The sequence below is a fragment of the Hylobates moloch genome, unplaced genomic scaffold (genome assembly GCF_009828535.3).
Source record: "Hylobates moloch isolate HMO894 unplaced genomic scaffold, HMol_V3 SCAFFOLD_7, whole genome shotgun sequence".
Classification (NCBI taxonomy): domain Eukaryota; kingdom Metazoa; phylum Chordata; class Mammalia; order Primates; family Hylobatidae; genus Hylobates; species Hylobates moloch.
Window position 1 is genome coordinate 33,535,196 of NW_026652282.1, and position 18,577 is coordinate 33,553,772.

Below are 18,577 nucleotides of genomic sequence, written 5' to 3' on the forward strand. Positions count from 1 at the left end.
TAGCAAGAGGTAATGACTAACAATTCTGGGAAGATCTTGTTTGTGTTAGGTGTTGGCAGCTCTAAGCATACGTGGTAAAAGTGATATGGAGGCCCATTTCCTGGAGAATGTAGACTGGATGTGTCCACTTTCTTCTGTCACACATGAAACTGCTGTCAGTATGCTATCTACTCCATCTCACATCCAAAGAACATATCAAAAAAAAAAAAGATCTAAGGTCTTGGCATGCCACTATTTAGCGATTTTTAGTCACTGAACTGTAGTATTCCCCCTTGTTCTTATTTCTTTTTGTGTACTCTTTGCCTCCTGCAGAAGTTAAAAACTCTTCTTTTTTTTAAATAAAACACCAGAGAGTAAATATTTTAGGCTTTGAGAGCTATGTGGTCTACCGCTGCAACTACTCAGCTTTGCAGTTGTAGCACAAAAGCAGCCAAAGACAACACATAAATAATCGAGCATGGATATCTTTCAATAAAACTTTATTTATATGATCAATGAATAAAGGACTCTCTATTTAATAAATGGTGCTGGAATAACTGGCTAGCCACATGCAGAAGAATGAAACTAGACCCCTATTTTTCACTATATACAAAAATTAACTCAAGATGGATTAAATATTTAAGTGTAAGACCTCAAACTATACAAATCCTAGAAGAAAACCAAGGAAATATCATTTTGAATATCAGCCTTGGCAAATAATTTATTACTAATTCCTCAAAAGTAATTACAACAAAAACAAAAATTGACAAATGAGGCCTAATTAATCTAAAAAGCTTTTACACAGCAAAAGAAACTAACAGAGCAAAGACAACCCACAGAATGGGAGAAATTATTTGGAAACTATGCATCCAACAAATGTTTAATATCCATAATCTGTAATAAAATTAACAAGCAAAAAAGCAAATAATCCCATTTAAAAGTAGGCAAAGGACATGAACAGACCCATCTCAAAAGAAGATATACAAGGAGCCAACAAGCATATGAAAAAAATATTCATCACTAATCATCAGAGAAATGTAAATCAGAAGCACAATGAAATACCATCTCACACCAGTCAGATGGTTACTATTAAAAAGTCAAAAAATTATATATGCTGGTGAGGTTGTGGAGAAAAGGAAATGCTTATACACTGTTGGTGGGAATTTGTTCAGCCACTGTGGAAAACAGTTTGGAGATTTCTCAAAGAACTAAAAACAAAATTATTCAACCCAGCAATCCCATTACTGGGTATATACCCAAAGGAGAAAAAAGTCATTCTACAAAAGCACATGTACTTATATATTCACAGCTACACTATTCACAAAAGCAAAGAAGACATAGACTTAACCTAGGTGCCCATCAACAGTAGATTGGATCAAGAAATTGTGGTACATATACAACATGAAATACTATGCAGCCATAAAAAATAATGAAATCGTATCTTTTGCAGCAACATGGATGCAGCTGGAGGCCATTATCCTAAGCGAATTAATGCTGGAATAGAAAACCAAATACTGCATGTCCTCACTTATAAGTAGGAGCTAAACATTGGGTACCTATGGAGATAAAGATGGCAACAATAGACACTGTGGACTCCTGGGGGTGGGAGCAAGGGTTGAAAAACTACCTATTGGATACTATGTTCAGTACCTAGGTGACGGGATCGTTTATACCCCAACCCTCAGCCTCACACAATATACCCACGTAACAAACCTGTACATGTACCTCATGAATCTAAAATAAAAGTTGAAATTATTTTTTAGAAGACCCTATTTATAGACCCTGAAATTTGAATTTCATATACTTTTCACATGTCATTAAGTATTTTTATTTTGATTTTTTCAACCATTTAAAAATGTAACAATCATTTCTAACTTGCAGGCTGTACAAAATAGATGATGGGGTGAATTTGACCCATGGGCCATAGTGTGCCTACCTTTTCCCTATTGTTTCTGAATTTTCCTTATTCATCTTCTTACAACCTATGCAATTTCCTGAGTAGAATATTAGAACAAATATATTTCTATGTTAACTTATCATAGTAGTTTTCTATTGCCACCTTAACTATTACCACAGCTTAGCAGTTTAAAACAATGCAAATGTATTATTTCACAGTTTTGGAGCTCAAACGAGTTTGACTCGTTTCTCTACTCCAGGTTCTATAAGGCTGAAATCAAGGTGTTGGCTAGTTGAGCTCTTTTTTCTATAAAGAGATTCTGGGAAAAATCCACTTCCAAGCTCATTCTTTTGGACAGAATCCAGTTCCTTGTGGCTGTCAGAATGAGGTGCTCATTTCCTTGTTGACTGTTCACGGAAAGCCATTCTTAGCTCATAGAGGTCTCACTTTCCAGTCATTGCCTGTGGACCTCTACACCTCAGAGCTTTCTCAGCACATAAAATCTTTCTCATATTTGCAATCTGACTTTCCATTCTGCAGTGTCTTTACTGACTTCCTCTTCTTCCGTTGTGTTTAAGGGCTTATGTGATTGCTTTGGGCCCATATGGATAATCTAGGATAATCTCACTATTTTAAGGTCAGCTAATTAGTAACCTAATTCCATCTGTAATGTCTGATCACATCAGCTCCTGGATTAGCATTTGATTGAATAGCCAAGAAACAGGAGACATCTTTCGAATTTAGAATACCACAATTGTCACCTGGATTTCCAACACTGTGATACATAAGTCTATAGATCACTTGAAATGTATCCAGAAATAACTTAACTCATTCAAGCTTTTGGTTTTGGTAGGTTATATCTTAGATTTGACCGTATTCCATAAGCGTATTTTATACAGTTACTGTTATGGAGCTTATCCAATAGTCTGGGCTTCTCAATAGGTAATATAGCCACTTGGGAGTAAATCTATGGCAGACAAACTATGGTCTTACCTTTCAATGAATACTTTTCTCCAAGGTTAACATTTTCACTTTTTTGCCAGTAGTGGAATGGTGTTTCATATATAATTTACCTTTGCCTCAGATTCCGAAGCAGATTTTAGGATAATTGCCGAACAAGCAGATTTCAGGATAATTGGGGAACAAGGTTGACAAATTTTTCTAGAGTGACTTTTCTATTTGAGATCCAGCTATTGATTTTCAAGTCCAATAAGTTGCTGAATCAAATGGATATAATACTCTGGGGCTTGAAATGCCTGTTTGACTCTCAGTTGCTTTTCCTCAGCCACCATATCAGACATGTCACCAATTCTTACTGATTCTCATTCTCAATGGCCCAAGTGTATGTGTCTTTCCCTTTACTCCTCACCTCCATGATACCCTGATTTGCATCTTCATCGTTTTCTATCCTCTTTATTGTTTAACTTTCTAATTTGCCTGCCTACCTCTGGTTTCTCTCTTCTTCATATATTTATCCAGAGATTATGTGATTCAATCTGAACTTTAGAAAAACTGCTAGAATGATACTCTACCTCTTTACCTCAGCATTCAAATATTTGACCCCAAATCCTACCTTTTAACTCCACTTTTCAGTAGAATTTTCCACAATCCTTTACCCTAGTTACATAGTCCTATTTACTATTTTCAGAACATGCCCCATAGAGGTTTTGGAACAGTAGTGCTCACCTAATCAGCTAAAGCCGTTTCTTAATTTTTAATTAGAAATATATTTAGTCTACTGAATGACTTCTACAGCTGTTAAAATCCTTGTGATGTGCCAGAAAAGGACTTTTATAGCAGCATAACTACTATAGGTTGAATTCCAGGTATTCTAATTCATTCCACAAATATTTCCTGAGTGCCACTTACTGCTCCTAGAAATGGTGAACAACACAGCCAAGGTCCCTGCCCTCATTTCACTGATAATAATGAGAACTATGAGGATATGAAAAGAAGGTAATGTGTTAAAATTATGGGAGAGTACTCAGCCATTCATTTGAAAAACATTAATTGAGATCATGGTCTGTGAAAGACTTTCTTGTAGGTACTATGGAAAAAAAAAGATGAAGCAGACAGAAATCAGTTCTCAGAGCATTTACAACCCAGTAGACATGAGAGGGTAGAAATAATACTGAAGGATGCTATAAGTAATGGGAGAAGTACAGACAAAGAAGAGGATTATAAGCATTTCAGGAGGGAAGATGGGGGTGATTTCATGTAGCCATTGCAGGTAGGGCTTAAAAGATGGGTGTGACTATTCAAGGATCCTTCTTTCCCATCTTTAACATTGAATTTATTACCAAATCCAGGCAAGCACTTCCACCACCTACGATCTGAATTTATCCTCTCTTAGTCTTACCATTGCCCTAGCATGGGCGCCATCATCTGTCTCCTGGACTATTACAATGGCCAACCTGTCTCTTTATCCTATTCTCTCATCAGTCTAACCCACCATACATGTTATATCAAAGAATCTTTCCAAAACAGAGTCTGATCATGACCTCTTTTTCATTCAAAACCTTTACTTGATCCCTATTGCTTGCATTGAAGATCACTTATCCACTAATGCAGTGGTTAAGAACTTGAGCCCCAGGTCAGATTTATTCGGATGGGATCCTGGCTCTACTACTTACCAGCTGTGTGATATGAGGCACATTATTTTATTGCTCTAAGTCCCAATTTCCTCATCTATAAAATTAGGATAATAGTGTTTACATAAGGTTGCTATGTGGATAAAAATATATGAAGTATGAACCACAATTAGCAAGTACCTAGCAGATAGTAAACATTCAATTAATACTGGCTATTATATCACCATAAAATACTCCAGAGATTGAGATAAACTTTATAAATAATTATCTGTTTTCAGTTTATTAGGGATTTTTGAGAGTTAATTATGTGGCTAAATAATTGAATTTCAATGCTCTTCCCTTTTCCCTTGAGTAGGCAGCTAAGGATTATAACTGGTGAGTGGTTTTTTGAAGAAAAGGCAAAACGTTTCAAGCAAGTCAATGTTCTCGGCACTGATGTTGTCCGACAGTCCATTTTAAGAAGAAGTCCAGGTAATTAAAGCAATTATGTGGTTTCACAACTGTTTTCGTCTTCATTTGTCTAACTAAATAACTTCTCTATGTTATGTAGTTAATCAGCACAAATGAGTTTCCTGAATCCCTTAGGTCATTTCACAACTTGGTAGCACGAAATCTAAATACGTAATTCATAAAAGACAAGAGGAAGTCAGTAGAAAACAAAATTCTCAGTGATTTTCCATATATCTCACCCACTAAGATTTTCAAAGAAACCATTTGTCTCCATCATAGACAGTTCTCTTTCTGAATGCACATCCACTATTTTACTAAACAAAGTAACATAAAACAGTTGAATTAAACGATTCACATTGTGAAAGCAATCCTTGATTTTTCAACAATATTTATTTCAGATTTCCTTTCAATGTTACTTTTTAAATCCAGTGGTTCTCAACCAAGGATTGATAATGTGTACCTTGTCTCCCTCCTTCAAAATGGGAGCATTTGGAAAGGCAAGGGGGGCATTTCTGGTTGTCACAATGACTGGTGAGTCAATGGCATTTGGTGGGAAGGAGCCAGAGATGCTAAATGGCTTGAAATGCGTAGTCTTACTGAATGAATACTGGCACCAAATGAAAATAACACTCTACCTTGACAGTGCTTTTTGGTGCATTCAAACTACAATTTAGTTAGTTAAGGATGGAGTAAACCTTGTGATTGGGAGCATGTTTCTCATATATGGTGTAGTAAAAGTAGAACAAACATCTTTCAGCCTGTTTCTAGGCTTATCTCATCTTTCATCCAGAGGAGAAAAGTGCCCTTGTATTTAAGTCTGGCACATATGGCGAGGAGGCTTAGAACTGATTCCAGTGGTACTTCTGAGTGTGGCACTAGCAAGGAAAGGCTTTTCCACATGGGTCACACAGATCCGATACTGCAGAGAGATGGTGTGGAGTACAGTTAGAATTAGGCATTCAGCCATGGCCTCTTCTTCCACTCAAACCTCAGTACCTTCCAGAATGTAGGCAGTTCCTCAAGTCACAGTATATTTGCACAGATGCCCACCCTCCCAGGAAGTGTGGCTTATATGCCCAGAAATTAGGACATCATTTCTATAACCTCATGCTAGAACTCAGTCTCCAGGGATTTGGAGATCTTAGGAGACCATGTTCTCCCACTCTAAAAATATTAGCAGAAGGCTGATGCAGTCATCCCTAGAAAGGTTATCTCAGTAAACCTCCCACAGACGAGTCCAGGATCTTTGTCTTCAGTTAACTCTAGAACACTTAACAAATTAGGACTAACTATGTGACAGAAAAACTTGGGATGGGAATGGCATTGCCAATTATTATAGACTTCCTTGCCCTGAGCTAATCTGGGAAAGTGAAAGCAGAATATAAATTCGCTGTCATTTCTGGCCATTTTGTATGTAAATTTCTCTTCTGATTGTTTGTTAATGAGGAGCTGAAGAAGTACAGAGCCAAGAGCAAACCGGCCAGGATGTGGAAAAGTCAGACACCTCACCTGTTGCTGGGAAGAAGGCCAGCCATGATGGGCCCAAGAGAAAGGGGTAAGACATGATCTTTCTGAGGGAATTTTTGATCTTTATTCCAGATGCCTCTGAAATGAAGACTCCTTAATTTTTCAAGTTTGATGTCACTTCAGTGACCCAGAGGAGGTCAGAGACTCAAACAAACTAACACTTTCTTATCATTCTCCTCAGGAAATGCAGTTTTAATAATTTTCAATAAGTAAATAAAAGTCCTGTCTGACCTAAGCACAGAAGAGTTTTCCTTTCATTTGACATATCCGGTCTTGCACTATATGGTTCCCATTACTTATAAGTAGAAAGTTCCATGGAGGGCCAGTCTATAAAGAGGTGACAACAATTTCTGTTGTACAATGTCAGTACTCCTGCCCTCCAACCTGTGTGCTGATATATAATTTTATCCAAAATAAAGATTTATTAATTGAGCTTAAAGCATCATATTCCCTATTTAAAATTCAGGCTTCCTTAAGAAAAAAAGTCACATTTGGCCACCACAGTAACTTAGTTCAGTAAATGAATATAGAATATAGATGTCAAGCACTGAGAATAGGAATGGGAGGTACATAAGGGAGCAAGAAGGTTCTTTCAAGGGAGAAAAGTGGATCCCAAAATATAGGCTATAAGGACCAAAAGGAAACTGCATTTTTCAGTTTTTGTTTCTCAGGCAGCTATTGGCCAGTTTTTGTGACTGAAGTAGTGAGAGTTCTGATATGCACCAAGTCATTTTATGGTGCTTTCTGTTTTTTTATTATTATTGAGATGGTGTCTCATTATGTTGCCTGAACTGGCCTTGAACTCCTGGGCTCAAGCAATCCTCTTGCCTTGGCCTCCCAAGTAGCAGGTACTACAAGTTGTGTGCCACCATGCCTGGCTAACCTTATGGTCCTTTCCAGACAGCATTGCTTCATTCTCTCAGTAGAATGCAAAGTGAGAGGGCGCTAGTGTTAGAAGCTTTATCTGGCTGTACAAAATGTCTAGAGTTCTTTTAGAATCTTGGGCTGTCAGTGGGAATACAATCTAAATGTCATCTAACTCAAGCACTCATGGCAAACCATGTTTTCATTGATGAGCAGAGATGAGTTGGAAAGATAGCCTAGGGTATCCTATGTATCCTATCCTATGTATTGATCCTTCCTACCATCTTGAGTTCATTTATCACTCTTTGGGTCACCTACAATGCTTTGTGCCTTTGCACCACCAATCATATTGCACTCTGACACCCCCTCAACACACACACACACACGCACACACTTAATTGTAAGCTCCTTTAGTGGCAAACCAGTGGTTTTTTCACTTCTGTGTTGCAGTATCTAGCATAGCACCTGACTCATCAAAAACAATCAGTGGCTTGATTGAATAAGTAACTCAGAGCCCACAAATGCCTCTAGGAGTTGTCATTTGCAGACCCCAGCTCAGGCTTCATAGAGTAGGTTACAGAATAGTGGACTTGGAGATAGGAGACAGTAACTAACTCACCATCACAATCAATTATGCAAATTCTGAATCATTGAAACCATTATAGCACTGGGCTGAGCCTTAGGTTCTGATTGTTCTCAGTCATCAAGGAATATAACATCTATTGGGGGAGAAAAGGTACACACCTGAAAAGTTAGTAAGTATAAAAGAATTGCAGGAAAATTTAAAATGGCAATGTGAGCTTCCTAAAAGCCTTTCTAGAGCAGAGGAGGGGGTTCACCACAAGAGATATCCTAAGGTAATAAATTACTGAGTACATATAAATAAGTAGGTAGATAATAAATGCCAGTTAAGTATAGGAGCCATCCGGAAAGACATCAAATTGTACATGAGACTTGAGGAGGAGATAAATGGGGTTCAGGATCGCAAAACAGAGGAAGAGTGACTCCAGGCAGAGGAGATACCTTAAGTAGAGGACATGCATGAGGTGGTTCTCAGAGCAGCATACTCTGACATTATATTAAGTGCTATTCTCACCAAAGAAAAATGTAATTTTCCAGTAGATTAAAGCTTCAGATGCTTTGACAATGACACTATTCCAGGAGTCTTTGAAACAGAGACAACATGGCAGATTCTTTTAAGATTGTGCCAGTACCTTTGGAATCCATTTTTTCCTCTAGAAAACTGTAAAATGTAAGTGAAGTGTATCTCCCAATGCCATTACAAAAAGGAATAGAGCTTTGATTTTGTTATTCAGTACATTTGGGAACACCCATGTTTTGGGCACACGGTATCCTGGATCAGGACTTTAAGTTCCTAAAAGGCTGTTTCTGCTTAAACCCCAAATAATTTAGTGAAATGGGAATGTAATCAGATTTTATCCAACATGAGGCACAAGAATAAATGTCATAGAAAATAATAAAGATGAGTTTAGTCATTCGTTCCACAAGAGTTGGTTGGATTCCAGTATGAGCCAGGCATCATTCTAGGCTCGAGAAATCTGTCAAGGAACAAGAAAGGCAGAGTCACTGCTCTCATGGAGCTGCAGTCTAATAAGTAGAGCTACCTCAGTTTGTCCAAGAGGATCATCCTGGCTCCCCTCTCTGAGCAAAGCGAGTTCAAGCTCTCTATTCTCACTATTCCTGCAAACAGGCCCAGCTCAGGGAATGCATCTTCTTTCTCAGGTGACAGTGCTGAGTTCTCAGAGTAGGCAGTCTTTTGCTTAGTAGTGACCTACCAGCAAGTGGTATGGTCTTGAGAGACTGGCGTAACCTTTCCCATTATCACCCTTGATACTGTATTGCAGAGGCACTGGGAACTCTCCAGAACCTCTCAGCCCTAAGGCTGCTTTATTGAAGAATCCTTTATTATTAAAAGTACTAGAAATTGTATTCTTGAAACCGTATTTTTAAATGCTTTCTTTCTTATCTAATTTTAAATAAACGTATATAATTTCAGATTTCTGCTTAGCAAGTTCAGATCAGCAACCAGAGGAGAAATCGTAACTCCCAAAACTGAAACTGGGCGGAGCTATAGCTTGGACTTAGATGGTCAGCATTTTCGGAGTTTAAAGTCAGCTCCTGGTTCAGACAGGTAAGAGTCATACAGATTAAGCAATGATGTCGCCTGAGGATAAGGTTGATATATTCCCATTCATAGGGGGATTTTAGGTATCTGTGAAATATTACCACTTGGAGAACTCCTAACACATAATGTGAAAATTCAGGAAGATATTTTTTAGTTGATATGGAAAGCACATACCCTACTTCTAGAATTACAGCTATTGGAATTGCCTATGTCACCTGCAGGGATGAAACTTTATGTTCTGGCACTTGGGGCTGCAGTTCAAATGGAAATGTACAGGGCAAGTAAATGTTTTTCATTGACTTCCTGAGCTTTTTCTATTTACGCTCCTGAAAAAAAGAAACCTCTGAGTGTCAAATACATTCCTTGCAGCTTTTAAAAAATTATTAATAATTTTAAATTTGAATTGCCTCAGAGACTTTTTCATAAATTTCACTTCCTTTCTAGTTCCACCTCTTCTAACTGGAGGAGGTTATCAGTGGAGCCAAGTGAGAATGTCCTATCCACAGATCTATCACTTGTCAAGAAAAATAATGAGAAACACAAAGGATAGCCCAGAGCATAGTCATTTTATATCAGGCGTGATTTTCTGTATCCTATTGGAGCATAGTCAAGACTTATTTTCATGATTAGTGTATTATCAAAGCTAGCAATGAGAAAAAAATATCCACCCTCATATTTCACTGGTTTGTCCAATTGTTAACTCCCTTTCATTTGCTTGGATCTGGGGTAATTCTGCTAAGCTGGATAGTACAACTGGCAGATTTTCTTTTCTCCTTGGGTTAGGAAGAATGCAAGCAGAATTGCATTCTTCCCTGTAATCCATTTTAGAATGCAGACCAAAAAATTTCCTTCGAGGGGACACTATTTTGACTATTGGGTTATTTTTTCATGGTGACTCTCCACAGCTGTTTCTTTTGTCCCTATAACAGTCCTGCAAGCAAGCATTACTTTATGTAAAACTATACAGAAAAAAAAAACTATAAGGAAGCATAAAGTCATTTATCACCCATTATCAAAATATTAATACTGTGTTCAGTATTTCCCAAACTTTCAAGAATGCTGATATATTCCCTTTTATGATTACAAACTGTTAAGCTATGGTTGCCTTTATCCTTGAAATAGTTTCATTTGTCTTCCCTTGAGGTAGCTTCATGCTGTGTCCCACAAAACTTTCTGTAAAAATCTCATTTTGGCTGGGCACAGTGGCTCACGTCTGTAATCCCAATGCTTTAGAAAGCTAAGGCAGGAAGATTGCTTGAGCCCAGGAATTTGAGCTTACAGTGAGCTATGATCACGCCACTGCACTCCAGCATGGGTGACTGAGCAAGACCTTGTCTCTAAAAAAAAAATAATAAATCTCATTTTTCTTTTTCATAGTTGAACTCCTGACTCTGAGATAGTAGTGGTCAAAATTATTTAGAGACAGTAAGCAACTAATTTGGTGTTCTTTATGCTCAGCCTCCTGGGACTCCATGGATGAGCCACCTTGGCTAACACTTGAGGCTAGCATTTAAGAAAAACAATATATATGAAAAGAGGAAAGACAAGACAATGTTCCTTGTTTTTTGTTGTTGTTGTTGTTTTGTTTTTTTGAGATGGAGTCTCGCTCTGTCTCCCAGGCTGGAGTGCAGTGGCGCGATCTCGGCTCACTGCAACCTCCGCCTCCTGGGTTCACACCATTCTCCTGCCTCAGCCTCCCGAGTAACTGGAACTACAGGCGCCCACCACCAAGCCCAGCTAATTTTTTGTATTTTTAGTAGAGACGGGGTTTCACCGTGTTAGCCAGGACAGTCTCGATCTCCTGACCTCATGATCCACCTGCCTTGGCCTCCCAAAGTGCTGGGATTACAGGCGTGAGCCACTGCGCCCAGCCAATGTTCCTTGTTAAAGGAAAAAAAAAATGGCTGCCAGCCTAATAAAATTAGATCGTGCTATTTTAAGAAATATGTCTTACAGTTACTCAACAAGAATAATAAGGGGCATGCTCTCCGGTATCAGTGCTTATACCGTAATGGACTCTATCTGCCTCAGTTTACTCTTTGTGTCTTACCTACTGCTGGGCATAAATAACCAAAACTATAAAGCCATATGGACATGCATCACCAAATACTGGTATATTGACCCAGGAGCTTCTTGTTCTTGTTGTAAGCTGAAAGGAAGTCCCTAAGTAGACTTTATCTTAAATTGTAAATACCTGAAATGGCTTACACAAGGTCAGAATATTGTAGTCAGGAGTGCTTTGGCTTAAGCATGTTAAGAACAATGTTTTCCCACTAAGAAAGTGAGTAAAGATGCTCAGGAGATCAATAGAGCAAAATGTCCTTTCCCTTGAACAGGCATTTATCACAATGATGACTCATTAATGGACTGCCACAGTGAGATGAGTTCCATTATTTCAAAATGAGTCCTTAGAAAATTGAGGCAGGAGGTAGCCCATCTTTTCTTAACTTCCATCATCTGAAGAGACTGTAAGATCCCAGTCTCTTTGGTCTATTGCCTGACCCAGCTTACTAATAATTCCCTTTTTTCCTTTACAATGCATATTTTTTCATGGATCATTGGTCTTTTCATGGGGCAGCTGGGCTTCGGCATTCCTTTTTAAGGCTCACATCATATAAGAGTGTAAATGATGTGTTATCAGATGTGCGGTTGGCTTTATTTCTTTTCAGTAGTTTCAAAGCAGGGGAAAGTATGAATAGATTAAAGAAGCCCTAGCTGCCTCTCAGAAGAGCTTGTCAAATGGATGTTCACCAGTTGCTAGGGACTTGGCACATGAGACAAAGAATATTTTTAGGAAAATAAATGTAAGCTGTAGTTAATAAACAATATTATTCAAGGTAGTGATTTCTAATCCCTACAAAGTTGTGATGAGCTGTCACTATGGTATGATTTACAAGATCTCTAACTTAAGTCATGCTCTCCCAGAAACAGACCCCTAGACAAGGATTTATAAGCAAGTGATTTATTATTAATCAAGTGATTCCAAGAGAAACCAGGAAGGGAGTAGGAGAGACAGAATAGAGAAGTGGAAGAAGCTAAACAATGGTGCTAGCTCCAGTGCGGTCTGAGGACTCAGCCTGATCCTGTAGGAGACTCTAGAGCATAAACTACATCCCTGAGCTTTTTCCACATTGAGGAGCTGGACCACTGCACTCCTATACCAGTCAGTCATTGACCATGGCATCCCTTGAATAGAGTCTCTAGACTTAGCAAATGAAGATACAGGATGCCCAGGTATATATAGTTGAGACTAACAACTGTTTTTTAGTATAAGTGTGTTTCATGCAATATTTGGGACATCCTTATACTTAAAATTATTTTTTATCTGAAATTCAAGTTTAACTGCGAGTTCTGTATTTTATCTGACAACTCTTCTGTAGGGGTGAGGGGGAGACAAACTCCAGAGTATTTCTAGGCCTCCAGCTCCAGTGCTAAAGGGAATGTCTCTGAAGGTGGCAGGTGACATCCATTAGCAGAAAAGAACTCAGGAGCTGGGGAGGAGCGTGCACAGCTGGTAAAAGGAATCTGAGGGAGATACCAACAATGTTATCTTAAAAAACAAAGTAAAACTAGAACTTTGAACTTAAAATGTATTTTGTTCAGTAAAAATGGAGGAAGAATGATGCTGTTTCTCAGTAGCGTTTCTATCATGTCATTGGAGAATATGGCAATATTTACATGGAATGTGAACAGACGGTGGGACCTTGTTTGGTCTCGTAACCAATTAGGTTCTCATCTTTCTGCCCTCCCACTCATCCGCCCCACGCACACCAGTTTCATCCAGTTATTCCTAATTGCTCTCCAGGGGGTCTGGGACCGATGGTCACAGTCTCTGTGAAGCTTCACAAGCTGCTTTGCTTTGGCTGTGATTCACCAAAAGCAGAGACGACACCAATCAAACCAGCCCTTAGCTAGTTCTCGTCCTCATTTCAAGCACTGCCCCTCTCTCTTTCTCTCTCTGTCCAGGAAATATGGCACTTCGGATATCATCATGAATTTAAATAATCATCCATTCCTCATATCTATTATTTTGGTAAAGTGAGTTTATTTAAACCCATTCTATCACTAAATGATACCATCTTTTTCATCAGAAATAAAATTATTCTCCTGTCCTGAATGTAATTTTCATTGACATCTTTGCAATTAAGGTGCCAATTAGGTGGCAGCCTCTTACTAGAAATTTGAATATAGCAAAGTGGGAGTGTTTAACTTTGAGTCAGGACCACATCCACAAAGTCAACTATGGTCTGTTTTGTGTATTAGATAAAACATTACATAGCTAGTTGCTAATGCTATTAGCAAACTCCATTCCTTACTGGGCTTAAAAAAAATGTTCAAATGTATAGCATATCTCTGAAAGTATGTACATTTTATTCTATAATGATCGTTTGGTGACTCAACAGGATAAAGGCTGTGAGCATTGTCCTCCAAAGGAAAATTACTTTCACCACTTTCCTGTGCCTTTCCCTCCTTTGTCACTGCTAATTCCTTTTTTTCCATTTTAATCTCCTTTGGGTAAGCTCAGCCCTCCTTACGGGGAGCGAGGGGTGAGCAATCAAAGCCATAAGCTGTAGCAAATGCTAACAGCCTAAAGCAATTCGCAAAACCATGGTGGCCCGAGAAAAGTGAATTTTAATTCCAGGGAGCAACTGACACATGATAAAACAGGAGAGGAAACATGAATTCACCAGAGTATTTCGTTATACTATGACCTTATCAGTGGGAGATACACAGTCTGAAGTTGCAAAAAAAAAAGAACTTTAGCTAGAAACTTCTATTTAGAACTCAAAGCCATCCTTTTCTAAACTCATCCTTTGCCCACCATATGCACCAATATACACTTGATTTGGGCCCCTTTGGAAGAAAATCCTGAAATAAGGATTCAAGAGTAAGTAATATGTTCAGGATGTGGTCTAAGGAAACAGAGATAGGAGAGTGGAGAAATGAGCTAGGGAAGGGAAGGCAGGCAAAAAGGATGTGTCATTAAGCCAGTTGCTATTGTGGGCAACTAGAGCTCAATCTCACTGGCCAATTCCAGAAAACCATGCTGAACGTACCTCAGAGTTATCCAGTTAAGAGATAGGGAATCTGGGGTGTTTTTACAGCAGCTCTTTGTTCAAAATTTATTGAGGGCTGCTTCTAGGGCACTAACTCTCTGGCACTTCTGACTTGCCCTGTTCACAGGGGCTCCATGCTCCCGTGAGTCAAAAAAACTCCTCAAGCAGAGAGTTCTGGGTATTCCCAGTAACCAAGATTCTGTGGGTAGAGGTAAGTGCTGAGGGCAAATGGGCAGGGACACTGACAGAGTCTGCTACAACCTCCCTCCCAAACGGCTCTCAGACCTCCTTCAAAGATGCAGTTTGTCAGACCATTGTTCAGCCCCTGATTTCTGTTTACTTTATATTATGTGTGACTTTCCTCATTATAATGTCAATAATGTGAGAAGGTATGGAGGCTCAGTAATTCAGCCACACCCATGCTTCATTCCTGTGATCAAATGATTGTAAGCCTGAAGCCCCCCTTGCTGTTTTGTCTGTTTCTCCAATGGTTTCCCATGGATTCACTGTCTTGGCATGCTCTATTTCTATGAACTAAATCTAACACATTCCCCTCCTCCAATTTAGTAAATTGCCCTTTTACTCACTGCTACCTAAATATGTATTATGTGACATGTTACCATTCTCAGGGTAGCTAAGATACAATAGATGGCCTTTCTTCTTCTACAAGTCATTGAAGAGCAGAGATATGTGACTTGGTCATGTATGCATTCTATTCATACAAATGAATTCAACACACAGCTCTGCTAACATTATTGACCTAGTACTATATATGCCAGATGGTAAATGTGGAAGTTCTTAGACAGTAATACTATTCCACCCTTTTATGAGCTTCCAATTTAGCAGGAAGGCTGGGATAACTAAACAAATAATTTAAATACAATATAGTAATACGATTTTAAAAAGATGTTCTGCGTGCTATGGGAAAACCAAAGATAGGCATTTATCCTTCCAAAGGATTCAGGTAAGCTTCATTGAGGTGATCCCTAAGCAGCTTTTAAGAAATGAGAAGGACTTGGCCAGGTAAAGAAAGATAGGAAGAGCATTCTACACAGAGGAAATAAAAAGTACAAAGGAAAATAGACATAAAGCAGACTGTGTGTGCTGAAAAGAAACTGTTCAGAGTTTCTAGAGTATAAAAATTGAAGTATGGTGTACAAGAGATGAGGAGATGGAGAGGTAAGTTGGACCAGGATGTAGATGGCTTTGGATGCCTTAATACCCATCTTCTTATATGCAATATAACATCCTACTTAGAACAAGAGGTTGGCAATTCTCTAAGTATGGAGTAAGTATTTGTTCCATTTAGTTGCTGAAAGTTAAGTTCTGTTAAACACTTCCTTTTTTGTGTGTCTATGGGGGAAGGCTTTCTTCTTGCCCCCGACTTCTAATTGACCCAAGGCTTTTCATGGCTGCTGGCCTCCCTCCTCAAAACGGTTTCTGGTCATTATTTAGAAATAAGAAATTAGATCAGGATTTTAATGGGATGCTAAAAAACAAAAACATTATCATGTTGAGAGTACCACCTGTTCTTAAGATCTATTTCTTCATCCCCAGCTGGAGTCCCTTCCTCATGGTAACTGTCTCCTCCATTTTAGAGGGAGTCTTCTTAAAGGGAACAAATCCATCAAGGAAACACTAAACATTTTAAAACCACCAAACAACGCAGTTTTTTTTATTAAGTCGAATTATAAAGCTATTTCTATACTTAACATTAGGATTCATTTGGCACAATTTCATTGAGTGCCCACTGCCTTATACTACTCTTGTCCTCTTTCCAAAAAGGAAAAGGAAGATACGTGTGAGTAAGCCATAGAAGGCCAGTGACTTAAGGGGACATTGCAGCTATGGAAGCTGCTTGAGGAATTTCCATGTCTTTCTCATCTCTCTGCTTCCCTAATTCTGCTTTCAAGGGATCCTATGATGCTCACTTGGGCCTAAGTTTCACACACAAACACCCAATACCTGAGATTTACTTCTTTTGGGTGTATTGGCTTCTCCAAAGAGTTTTGTTTTTAAATAGACTCATCTATGTGTGTGTGTGTGTGCGTGTCTGTGTGCATAGGCACTGTGGTGTTAATATATATATATAGCTTTTCATCCGTAGTTCCTGCCTCCTAACTTCCATAGTCCTTGTTATACTGTTGGGTCACTTTAGGCCTCAGAAAACATAATCTCTCTCTCTGACCTTCTGCTGTCCCTCTTTCACCTGCCAAAGCAGGACTCTAACCTGATTATGGTTCAAAAGACCCTCATTCCGGAGAACCCTGCCTCATAACTTAGAGGAAGGAATGCTACACAGAGAAACCAAGAAAAGTCTGAACAGACGGGCCTTGCTAGGTTTAGATCGTGCACTTTCTGTCCAATCACACTTTTACATGGTTGTCAATCATGCCTATGTAATGAAGCCTCCATAAAAATCCAAGAGGACAGAGTTCAGAGAAATTCTGGATAGCCACACATGTGGAGGTGCCAGGAGGGTGGTACGCACAGGGAGGGCATGGAAGCTCTGTAGTCCTATCCCCATACCTCACCCTACGCATCTCTTTATCTGTATCTTTTGTAATATCCTTTATAATAAACTGGTCGATGTAAGTGTTTCCCTGAGTTCTGTGAGCCACTCCAGCTAATCAAACACAAAGAGGGCTCGTAAGAACCCCAAAGTGAAGACAGTTGGTCAGAAGTTCTAAAAGCCTGGACTTGTGACTGGTGTCTGGGGGAGGACAGTCTTGGGGACTGAGTCCTCACCCTGTGGGATCTGACACTCTCTTTGCATAGATAGTGTCAGAATTTAATTAGAAGACACCCAGCTGGTGTCTGCTGCTTGCTGTGTGGGGAAAAACCCCACACCTTTATTCACAGAAGTCTTCTGTGATGATTGATGATTGTTGTAGTACTGTGAGAGCAGAGGAAAAACATACTTAGAGTTTTTCCCCAAACTGGCATACACACAGAGATCAACAAACCTTTTCTGTAAAGGTATAGATAATATTTTTGACTTTGTGGGCCATATGATCTCTGTCTCAACTACTCAACTTTGCTGTCAGAACATGGAAGCAGTATAGACAGTACATGAATGAATGGGCTGCCTGAATTCCAATCAAATTTTATTTATGGGCACTGAAATTTGAATTTCATATAATGTTTATTCATATGTCACAAAGTATTATTCTTCTTTTGATTTTTTTCAACGATTTAAAAATGTAAAAACTACTCTAAGCACACGGCTATATAGAAACATTTGGTGGGCCCAAATATGTCCACAAGCCATAGTTTGCTGACTCCTAGTGCAACACATTCACTCACTAAGACAAAGTATCCTTCCGTGTATCACAGTCTGAACCACAAGAACAGCTTAGCTCTTTTCATATCAGTACTGCTGAATTAAAAAAAAAAAATAGTGGTAGAAGTGGAGGGAGCAATGCAGATGAAGAGATGTCTGAGATCAATGAACTTTTATCCACAGCTTAGCACAGTGGTTTTCAGCCTTGGCTTCATATTGGAATCACCTGGGGAGTTTTAAAACATGCTGGCACCTAGATCCCACACCCACACCCAGAGTCCCCTGTGACTAGCCTCAGTATAGTCTGGACATGGGAGTTTTAATAGCTCCCCAGGAGTTTCTAATGTGCATCTGAGGATGAGGGCCACTCATCTCACATAAGACTGTTAATAAAGACACAGCACTTGGGGATCACCAAAGACTAGAAGATTGAGCTACATTCATTTTTAGTTATCTCTTTCCCATTTAGCAGGCTCATCTCACTTTCTAAGTGCAACCTTCCTTGGCCATCTTTCCTGCATATTCATTGTAGATCCAAAATAACTATAAGAAGTTAGGAAAACTCATAAACCTCAGAAAGAATATTGTGCATTGTCTCTGTGTTGTACTGCACATTAGTCTCATTGTCCCAGTGAGTTTTAGGATCTCTCAGGTTCGTGCTGCCTTAGGAGAGCATACATTTAATCATATGGGAACAGGCTCAACACTGTCAGCCACTCTGGGAAGGTTGGATCCTGGGAAATTATTTCCTGGCTACAACTCCTAGGAGACCTTTATGTAAAC

General features: G+C 39.0%; 1 protein-coding gene across 1 annotated transcript in view; it reads left to right on the forward strand.

The window, feature by feature from the left end:
• Window positions 1-18,577, forward strand: part of SYTL5 (synaptotagmin like 5) — an 84,060-nt gene that overhangs the window by 23,367 nt on the left and 42,116 nt on the right. The window contains exons 3-5 of the mRNA XM_032756170.2: window positions 4,823-4,938; window positions 6,364-6,472; window positions 9,326-9,460. Of these exons, the coding sequence (XP_032612061.1) occupies window positions 4,823-4,938; window positions 6,364-6,472; window positions 9,326-9,460 (360 nt within the window). The remainder of the gene's footprint in view (window positions 1-4,822; window positions 4,939-6,363; window positions 6,473-9,325; window positions 9,461-18,577) is intronic.